We start from the raw sequence: 11,462 nt of genomic DNA on the forward strand, positions 1-11,462 counted from the left end.
TGGAAAGCTTTAAGAGATATTTTCTTTGTTGTAACAGATTGTACTTTTTGAAGTATCTTGTTGCCCTGTGGCTGCCTGAGAGATTTTTTTTTTTTTGTCGCCTTGGGTTTCTTTCCAACCACTCAAACTCAAACTTTTTTGGATTCTTTTTCCTTTCTACAGATTTCCTCTCTGGAGCCCTAAGCACCTAGAAAAATGACCAAAAATGTTCAGTTATGTCTATGTGATATTTTTTGGGCGTGTGACTTTTTAAGTGCGTGTACATGTGTTCATGTATGGGTGTGTATGTGTATGTGCTATGTGTGCATGTTTTTCTGGGTGTGTAGGTCTTTTTTTCTCTTTGTACGTACGTCTGTGGTTGTGTATATGTGCATTTTTGCATGTGTGTGCACATATGTTGTTTCCTGTGTTTGTGTCCGTATGTATGTGTTTACATGTACATGGGAGATTGTGTGTGTGTACGTTTTCCTGTGTGTGTATGTGTGTACAGTATGTACTATATGTTTGTGTGTGTGTACATGGGAGTTTGTGTGTGTATAATATGCTGGGCTGTTTTCCCTAAATCTGTCACTACCCAGCTCTCCCTTTGATGTGCCACCACTTCCAGTGCTCTGTAAAACATTGGCCCATTTTATTCGGCTGGTTTTTAATAGTGTTGTACCGATACCAGTATCGGTGGATCGGCACTAAAATGGTGATATCGGTATCGGTGAGTACCAACAAATAGGGCACCGATACCATTTACAGGTGCTTGCATGACACTTAAACAGCCTCGAAATTAGTTATTTCATAGAGGTATTTAAAATGTATAAAAAGTTTTGCTGGATTCACTTTGTATTAGTCTTTTTCCTGTTTCACAAATGTAGGCAGCAGCCTGACAAAGCCATGCAATGATTTTACATCCAAGTAGTATGCACTACAGCCCTTCATATACATTTCAAATAGGTTGGTATCGGTATCGGTATCGGTATGGTATCGGCATCGGCCGATACTGCACAGCCAGGTATCGGGTATCGGTAACGGGGCCAAAAAATGGTCTCGGTGCAACACTAGTTTTTAATGGCCACTGCTCCGCTGCACAGAGCCATGTAAAAGCCCTTATGGCAATGTTTCTCAAACTTTTTCAGACCGAAGACCACTTTGTCCCCCCCCAAAAATGATCAGGGACCACCTGTCAACGGAATTGGCTGTTGACGGGTGCTAATTTGTCACTGCTAATTTTGATGCATTACTATTACTTTTTATTCACATTATAAGCCTGTCTTATTGTGTTGAAAACATGAAAATGTTACAAATATAGCCTACTGCTAGCTTATCTTGGAAAAGTAGAAATCTCCTCGCGGACCACCTGAGCTCTGTTGCGGACCACTAGTGGTCCCCGGACCACACTTTGAGAATCACTGCCTTATGGGGACTGCGTTGCGCAATCATGGTAAGTGTAGTCTTAATTGAAAACATACGGAACAACACAGACTACACAATTGACTCGACATTTATACGGATACGAACTCTTGTCTGTTTATGACATGAATCATGGGAATCATGGGAGGCTTTCATAAAGCGTGACCTGGATTCATGAACTCTCATGAGCCGGCGCATGATCTCTTTATCTTCCTTAACTTCCAGTCGCTGCTACTAAAATAGAAGAGCAGCGTTGCCAAGCCCCATTTATAATTCCAACTGTAGTGAGAGTGAGCAATCCAGGGACATTTATTGCTGAAACTTTAACTCTACCACAGCGTACTGTAAAACAGGGCTTTTAATTTCTGAGAGCCTGACACTAACCCAGGACTTTTATTGCTGAAACTTTGACAACCATACTGTACTGTACTGTAACCCAGCAGGGCTTTTAATTGCTGAGAGGCTGACACTAACCCAAACCCAGGACTTTTATTGCTGAAACTTTGACTACCATACTGTACTGTAACCCAGGCTATTTAATTGCTGAGTAGAGAGGCTGACACTAAGTGTAAGATGTGTTTTCGGTGGGGTGGTGGTGGTGGTGGTGGAGGGGTGCTGTTCTCCCACGCCTCACCATGTGAGCGTGCTCTGGCCTCTGCTCCGTGCTTATTGGTGGAGCTCCCTGCAGCGCTTTGATGAGGCTGGCGGGAGCGAGAGGAAGCGTCGCCTCTGTCCTGCTGTGAGGAGGGTGTCTGCTCTCTAAACTCCCTCCAGCTGCCTTCGCTTCATCCATACTGTACAACACAGGGCTGCTGCTAAGGCTTTGGAGGGCTACAGTAGGTCTACATCGGCATAACATATTGGACTTTGTTGTTGTATTGTATAATTGTATAATTGTGTAATTAATGATTCTAAAGGCCCCGTGAACTGTCATAGTAGTGTAGTACTATAGTAGTTAACGTTCAATGTCTATTACAGCGTGCCACAGGAGGTACGGCGTGCATTAAGGGGCTACGACGTAAAGATCTAAACTGATATTTGGATGGGGTTGGGTATTTATAATTATTCATAATCATTTTTATAATTATTGGATTCAGAAGAGCAGGTGTCCTGGATCTTTCTCATGGAGATGTTAGCAACTTAGCATAGCCGGTAGCCGCGTTGGCATGGCGACATGTTGGGTCTTGTTGTATTTCCACCTTTTAAGTTTGTCCGGTTGCCAGCCTTGCCATTTGCCAGTGTGCTGACACTCAGCAGTTTTTTGACAGCAGACAGCGGCAGTGCTGGAAGGCCATTTGCAAAATTCCTCTTTGTTTGACGTGATATAAAGCTTTGGGGCTTTTTTCTCATAATTTAAAAGCTTTGCATTTGACTAATGAACTGTATCCATCATTAGTTTCATTTGTTTAAGAAATGTCATGTGAAGTAGAGTCCTTGCACAACACATAACCTAACAACCATGGCTGGATTGGCCATAAGGCATACAGGGCATTTGCCCGGTGGACTGTTGATGATTTTGGCCTGATCCTCCCTGCCAGTGGTGTAGTCTACTTTTTTGTGGTGGGTATACTGTGTATTTGAGCATTTTGTAAAGTGGGTATACTGTATATTTGTGCTATGCTAATTAATGAATCAATTTTAAGTGGGTACACTGAAACCCAAGTGGGATTACTGTGTATACCTCCGTTCTACGTAGACTACACCACTGCTCCCTGCCACCATGGAGTGATATCTGTCCTCAAGCCAGTTGACCTGTCCAAGTCTCTCCAAATCACTTTGGCTGTTGTGGGTTAAAATAGCTCGTAATACTGTAGGACCGGTGACTAAAAGTATGGTCACAGGCTTCATTGTCTCTATCAGTGCCTAGTATGCCGGTTTTGTCTGAAAATGCCTGCCCCAATTGTTTCTCCCAGGCCAGCCATGCTACCAACCAAGCTGGGCGAATTAGCATTTTAAAAAGTCTGGGTGAGAGGGGCCAAGCTCTGAGCGAGTGCAAGCTAGAAGGATAAAACATCAGGTGCTGATTTGTTTTCCTGCTTAACATTGCAATGAATAGTCTATTAAGCAGTTGCTTATTTTTATGGCCGTGCATTATAGACCATGGGAAATGATTACACAGTATTTTTACTGCGATATTAAAATGTGCCCTCTCTCTCTCTCTCTCTCTCTCTCTCTCTCTCTCACACACACACACACACACACACACACACACACACACACACACACACACACACACACACACACACACACATGCACGCACACTCCTCTATCCCCTCTTCCCATTGCCCTCTCTGTTTTGTGCTTTTCCTCTATGCTTCCATGTCTTTCTCTTCCTCTTTTTCTCCCTCTCCAAATTCCCCACTCATTTTTGTTTTCATTTTATGCATACTTTCACTCATTCATTCCCAGTATCTCTCTCCCTCCCACTCTCTCTCTCTCTCTTCATCATTCTCTCTTTCTCTTGCTTCACCATTCTCTCTCTCTCACTCTCTCTCTCCTCACCATTCTCCCATCCTCTCTCTCTCTCTCTCTCTCTCTCTCTCTCTCTCTCTCTCTCTCTCTCTCTCTAACTCCCCTCTCCCTCTCTCTCACTCCACAGAAAGCTGGAGTCCCTGGACCTGTCGGGTAACCAGTTCTCGGTGGTGCCTCCTCACCTCCCGATCGTCCTGAAGCAGCTCTCCATGCTGAGTAACCATGTGGACTCCATCCCTGCCTTCGTGCTGGCCCACCTGAGCCCCGGCCTGCAGGCCCTGCGCCTCTCACACAACCGCCTGCGCAACGAGGGCCTGAAGGTACTGTATTACATTACATTACATTTAGGGATGCAAATGATTAATCGATTAATCGACTTTAATCGATCAATGCATTAATCGATTAGAAAACATGAATCGCAATTAATCGACAATTCAACTGACAAGAGACCGAGGTGAAATGGGCATGTGAAGAATGCGTGTGAAGAGGGGTGTGAATAGTGGGAATATTTTAATCACCTTTGGATTAAATAATTGAAATAGAATTAATTTAAATGTGGAATTTTATCTGAATTTTCAATCAAAATTTTTAGATTTAGTAGGGTTTTTTTAAGAAACACTGAGATTTCGGGGGGGGAAACGCCGCTTATCAATTAATCGTAAGTCGATCAATAAGACTATCAACTAACTATTAATGAATTAATCGATAATTTGCATCCCTAATTACATTACATTACAGTTAGCAAACACTTTTGACCAAAGCGAATGTGGGTGTACAGGACTGGACTGGCCATCTGGCATAGCAGGCATTTCCCGGTGGGCCCCACAAACCTCGTTGGCCCCTATTTTCAGAAATGCGCCGCTAATTATGAGGGGCCACTCTAACCCAAAAGTGCCCGGACCCTATTTCCCCCCCCAGTCCACGCTGATGGAACTGCAAGTGACTTGACTTGATGCAAAATATCATGAAAACAAGTGTCACGATAACTTGTCATGGCGATTTTTTTGCCTTCCTACCTGAAGGGTCCGTCGTTCCGTGGCGCGTTCCGCACGCTGGTGGAGCTGCAGCTGGACCATAACGAGCTGGAGGTGGTGCCCAGATGCATGAGGGTCTTCACACACCTGCAGCTACTGCGCCTGGACCACAACCTCATCAGGTGAGGACACACACACACACACACACACACACACACACACACACACACACACACACACACACACACACACACACACACACACACACACACACACACACACACACACACACACACACACACACACACACACACTACTGCGCCTCGACCACAACCACATCAGGTGAGGACACACACACACACACACACACACACACACACACACACACACACACACACACACACACACACATAGTTGTGTGGCCGACTTCAGGCTGACCTGTCATGGTTAACTGCATTATGCTGAGTTTCAGTTTCAGTGTCCAGTTCACTTCTCACTGCTTTCATGAGAACCACATTTGAACAAGTGAGTTCCCGAAGCCAGTGCCAGTGGCAGCATTGGCCGGGCCCTGGACAAAGTCATCCACACACACACACACACACACACACACACACACACAATATACTACATGCAACCTGATTCTGGCCCCCCCTTTCTACCCCGGGCCCGGGACAACTGCCACCCTGCCAACCCACTGATCCTTTAGTGATAAATTTGGCTCAATTTTTTCAAAACACAGCCCACTTAAGGCTATGCTTTGACTTTCCCCCAAACTTTTGTGAACCTATTGTTTACATAAAAGTATTACTTTTCATTCTGTGTCTCTTTATCAGCTCTTTAAAATCTTAATTCTCTTATAGCATCTTATTCATTTTTTATTGTTTTCCTTTCTAAATGTGACACAGCAAAAAAATGTACGTGATTTGCTCTGACAAGTGTGTTAGTCAGCGAAGTCGTTTGGAGAGCCGAGCCGTTTCTGTCCCCCAGTCCATGTGGCCTATTTCCTGCTTGTCTCACACTAACCGTGACTGGCAGCAGAACATTGTGGAGGAGAGAACTGGCACACACCGTGGGTGCAGAGACGGATTACGCACAGGCTACATGGCTGCAGCCTAGGGGCCCCACAGGCTAGATATGGCTGCAGCCTAGGGGCCCCACAGGCTAGATATGGCTGCAGCCTAGGGGCCCCCACAGGCTAGATATGGCTGCAGCCTAGGGGCCCCACAGGCTAGATATGGCTGCAGCCTAGGGGCCCCCACAGGCTAGATATGGCTGCAGCCTAGGGGCCCCACAGGCTAGACATGTCTGCAGCCTAGGGGCCCCACAGGCTAGATATGGCTGCAGCCTAGGGGCCCCACAGGCTAGATATGGCTGCAGCCTAGGGGCCCCACAGGCTAGACATGTCTGCAGCCTAGGGGCCCCACAGGCTAGACATGTCTGCAGCCTAGGGGCCCCACAGGCTAGATATGGCTGCAGCCTAGGGGCCACACAGGCTAGATATGTCTGCAGCCTATGGCTGCAGCCTAGGGGCCCCACAGGCTAGACATGGCTGCAGCCTAGGGGCCCCACAGGCTAGATATGGCTGCAGCCTAGGGGCCCCACAGGCTAGATATGGCTGCAGCCTAGGGGCCCCACAGGCTAGATATGGCTGCAGCCTAGGGGCCCCACAGGCTAGACATGGCTGCAGCCTAGGGGCCCCACAGGCTAGATATGGCTGCAGCCTAGGGGCCCCACAGGCTAGATATGGCTGCAGCCTAGGGGCCCCCACCTGCCAGGGGGGGGGCCCAGTTGGCCAAAGAAAAGGGAGAGGGAAAAATCAACATAATTGGAGAAATTCAACAAAATGCGGTATTGATAACCTAGTCTGCCGTATCAGGTAGAGTTTTAAATCTTATTAATACTCCGCTTGGGTTGGAATTAGGACACCGTCCATGTAATTTTGTTATGGAATTTGCCTTCGGTGGGGGCCTACAGCAATCAGTAGCCTAGGGGCCCCGGGCCTTTTTAATCCGGCCCTGCGTGGGTGAATGCTGCAGCCATCTTAAATGGGTCACCTTGGTACCTCCTCCTACTGCCCTTTAGTTTTGGCCTGTCGCCGTCAAGTATATTATCTAAGAGGCCGTCGTCAAGTGTGTTATCTAAGATGCACTACATCATCTTTATTTTAACAAAAACAGCATTGACCTCGATAAGAATAATTTTATATTTTTATTTCCAGCTGCATCTGGAGTGTGATACTAACAACATGTCACGTATCTGGCCACTGTTTTAGACTGATCCTGGTTCATATCTAAACATTCCACGTTTCATATCCCTCGCTCCCCATCTCATATTTTTGAGGCCTCCTCAGATGTTTGTGTTCCTAAAGCAGTGGAGGTAGTGGTAGACCTGGTGGTGATGGTGATGCATCTGTGTTCAATTTATGTGTGTTTCTCTACCGCGCTCCTCAATCTCTTATCTGCCACTGCAAGTATGTAGGCTAACTGGGGCACGCACAGCATCATATCCTGCTGTCTGCTGCTCTCAGACGGGCCGCCACGGGACTAGACGTGACGGGACGGGAGTGAAGAATAATGCAGCTCAAACTCTGCAGCGCTCATAAAAGTAGGGCTGTAACGATACTCTCAACTCACGATTCGGTTCGTATCACAATATTTGACCCACGGTTCGATAAACCCCATGATTTTTCGTATCACAATATTTGACCCACGGTTCGATAAACCCCATGATTTTTTTAAACGTATCTTTTTAAATAAATTAATTCACTTTTTTTCCACATTTGCCAACATTATGAAATAAAATTATAAATAAAACCTAGTTGAAAAATAATAATGAAGATTATTTCAAACTTGGAAGCACTGGATTGTTTTCTGGACTGAAGGGTAATAGAACTTTGAAAGGCCATAGTACGATACTCTGTTCGATACCAAATTGTTACAGCCCTACAAAAAAAGAGCTCCAGACAAATGATAAAACCTTTGAGGGTTCCCCTTGGCAGCCAGCCAGTTCACTATGCAGACACAGAGTAATAACCTTTACTGGATGACTATAAATCTCCATGACAGCCAATTAGCTCCTTCAAAACAAAAAAAATAAATAAAAATGCCGCTCGGCTCGTAACAACAAGGCCAACAATCAACCATTCTGCTGCACCGAATGATGTCAGTGGCTGTGAAGAGAAGAGTTGAGTTGTGTGGTGTGTGGTGTGCATGCTGCTCTGACTACCTCCTGGCACCCTGCTGCTGATTTAATGACACCCCCCCCCCCATCTAGATTGGTGCCCAAGTTCACCCCATTGATGATTTATTCATTTAAACTTTTACCCCACTCTTCATCTACGTGGATAGGCTCACCTGTGCAAACTCATACAGAATTGGGCTAACGGTAGGGACACATACAGGCAAATTTGCGAACTTTGCCATTCATTCCTATGAGAGAGGCGAAGGCAAGCGATGGCAAGCGAAAGCAAGCTAACAGGGGCGAAGCGAAGCGAAATTATTAAAGAAAGTTTAATGTTATGCAAATGAGGAGCGAATTCGCCTGCCGCGGCCCAATCAAATCAACAACATAACTGTTCCATTCCATTTGATTCGCCGCGACGACCTGATGACGGTTGGATTTTGCCTCTCTTCGCTTCGCTTGCTTCGCCTCCTATGTGTCCCTACCGTAATTCACACCTTGGGGGGGCGCGGGGGGGGGGGGGGGGGGGGGGGGGGGGCAGGCATAGGGGCCAGGAACCCCCGGCCTCACCACTTGGGGGGGGGGGCTGCCAGTGGCTTTCGATTGCCAAACATCTTGTAGGGGCCCCATTCTACGATATTTCGTGGGCCCAACACCTCTGACACATCTCCCGCCCCCCCCTGTCCAAATACCAGTGCTCCGCCCCTGATGTGAAGGTACAGTTGAGCTATAATGTGAAATTTAAATATGAGTATCATACAGTGTGTGTATGCACAATTTTAGTTGAAACATTGGGTTTCATTGGGTACCTTTGGACTTTTCCAGATTTTGAATTTGGCTCTCGGTCAATTTGTCATGTCCAAAGGGGTTGACCTTACGAGCTCACTCTCCCGAGATAAGGAGATTAGGATTAAAAGGACAAAACATTTCTTTTTTTGCAATCGGGCCCTTATTTGCTGATACCATCAGTCAAAAACTATTGTATCACAACTATGCCATGGGTGAGTAGAACATGGTATTTTACACTATGAATAAGAGCCCCGACTGATTGTCCAATTAGTTGCCTACAACTAAAATATTTTGGCTGATTTATTGTATTTATTTCATTTCCCCTCCCCCCCCTGTCTAGAGCGGTGCCCAGATTCTCCCTGTGCAAACCCAGAAGAGTCCCCCAGAAGAGGGCCAGAGCCCAGGGGGCCAGAGCCCAGGGGGCCCGAGGCCAGAAGAAGAGAGGTCAGAAGAAGGCCCTGTCTTCACCTCCGCTACCATCTCCGTCTCCATCTCCGTCCCCTCTGACCGGCGTCCATCTTGAGTACAACCAGATCGACGTGGCCAGGATCCACCCGGCCACGTTCACCTGCATCCAGGACCCCCACAGCATCGTGCTGCAGCCACAGGGGTCTATGGAGCCCACGGGCCCACTATTTGGGGAGGCGGTGCCCTTCTCCTGAGCTCCTCCTCCTCCTCCTCCTCCTCCTCAGTAGAGCTCCTCTGCTCCGCCAGTCTGTCTGGCACCCGTGTGTGTGTGTGTGTGTGTGTGTGTGTGTGTGTGTGTGTGTGTGTGTGTGTGTGTGTGTGTGTGTGTGTGTGTGTGTGTGTGTGTGTGTGTGTGTGTGTGTGTGTCAATGCCAGTGTCAGTAAATGGGGGCCAGATGCACACTAACACACTCGAGTGAGGGATAGACCTTCTTCAGAAGCTTCAGTCCAATATCCAGACTCTGTTATTTCAGTTTTACACAGTTCCCTGTACAGCACAACTAAATTGACTTTTAGTTTATAATACTATTGGTAGGTGTCTCTGTGCCTTCAGTGATGCATTGCAGGTACATATGCGAGACGACAGTCAAATGTGATCAATTAATAGACTTTTTGATTATATTGTGTATTGTATATTGTGCACTGTCCCTGCCAAATAAACAATGAAATGAAATGAAATGAAATGACATTTTTGCTGTCTGCTCCGAGATTTAGTTTTGTTGTGCAGGGAACTGTGCAATGAAAAGTTTTGACATCATCACCACAGTTGCGTGCCAGATCTTACCTGTGTCATCCAAGCAGGTGATTTCACGAAGAGCTCATTTTCCTGGCAGGAGCAATGATGTGAATTAAAATCTGCTGATGCTGGAAAATGGCTGGAATGAAAGAAAGAAAGAAAGAAAGAAAGAAAGTAAGAAAGAAAGAAAGAAAGAAAGAAAGAAAGAAAGAAAGAGAGAAATGAAGGTGTGGTATTGGATTGGATTGGGTTGTCGACTCTGAAGCCAGGTTGCCACCCATTAGTGCTCTCTCTCAGCCCAGTGAGCTGAGTGTGTTTGACAGTCATATTCACTACAGTTCACTGAGTTGAGCGTCAGCACTGAGGCTGCATCAGTGCTGCCAGATGGAAAATTTTTAGCCAAAACCTCAAAATTATTGGTTTTTTTGGGAGGAAGTTATCATACACCAATACCAGATGGTTGTTTTAAGTAACTAAGTTAACTAAAGTAACTGAATGAAAACTCTGAAATTATCGAACATCATGTGGCTTTTTTATCGTACAGAGGACAAAATTATGGTATAAATGGGGGGGTGCTATAGCACAGCGCGCTAAGCCCCCCACATTTGGGCTTGCATGCCCACGGGGACCCCGGTTCGAGTCCGGCCGGGGTCATTTCCTGATCCCACCGCGTCTCTCTGTCCCACTCGCTTCCCGTTACCATCTCAGACTGTCCTATCAAATAAAGGCATAAAAGCCCCTAAAAATATTTTTTTAAAAAAATAATTATGGTATAAATATATACATCTGGCAACAATGGGCTGCATCTTAATCCATAAGGGCCTTTTGAGCTCTCCTACCCAGCTGCATTTTTCTTCTGAGTAGGCCTATGTGTTATTTTCTTTCTCTCTTCAACCACCCATCCCCATTCTCTTTTCAACATAACCTTTTTAAATGTTGTTATTTCATGTCTTCTCTTCTTCAGCCTCTCCATTGCATGACATTTTTCTCTCTTTACCTCCCCATGTGAGCGGTATGATATTTTGCCTGTTTTGGTCTCCATGTGAACAGCATTACTATTTTGTCCATCATGCTGTGCTTTCTTCGCTTCCCCCTCTCCTATCTATCTCCTCCCTTCTTCTCTTCCTTCAACAAAGTCTTCAGGTTTCCTTTCTCCCCCCCTCTCTCTTCTAGTCTCTTTCTGTCTCTCTCTGTCTTTGTATTTCTCTCTCTCTCTCTCTCTCTCTCTCTCTCTCTCTCTCTCTCTCTCTCTCTCTCTCTCTCTCTCTCTCTCTCTTTCTCTCTCTCTCTCTCTCCCCCTCTCTTCTCTTCTCTCCTCCCTAATGCCTTGTCTTCTGTGATCACTTTCCCGTTCACCTTTGCATGGCCCCGGGTTTCATTCCAGCAAGCTTACACTTTATCAGTCTTCTTAAATGTCTTATACCCTCTCAGCCTCTCTGTGC

At 46.2% G+C, this 11,462-nt stretch overlaps 1 protein-coding gene across 1 annotated transcript in view; it reads left to right on the plus strand.

Annotated features, from left to right (window-relative positions):
• LOC134456431 (extracellular matrix protein 2-like) overlaps nt 1-4,821 on the plus strand; it is a 45,661-nt gene extending 40,840 nt beyond the window's left edge. The window contains exons 9-10 of the mRNA XM_063207794.1: nt 4,001-4,193; nt 4,792-4,821. Coding sequence (XP_063063864.1) covers nt 4,001-4,193; nt 4,792-4,821 — 223 coding nt within the window. The remainder of the gene's footprint in view (nt 1-4,000; nt 4,194-4,791) is intronic.
• Nucleotides 4,822-11,462: the final 6,641 nt, after the last annotated feature.

Source organism: Engraulis encrasicolus, chromosome 10, assembly GCF_034702125.1.
Source record: "Engraulis encrasicolus isolate BLACKSEA-1 chromosome 10, IST_EnEncr_1.0, whole genome shotgun sequence".
Classification (NCBI taxonomy): Eukaryota; Metazoa; Chordata; class Actinopteri; order Clupeiformes; family Engraulidae; genus Engraulis; species Engraulis encrasicolus.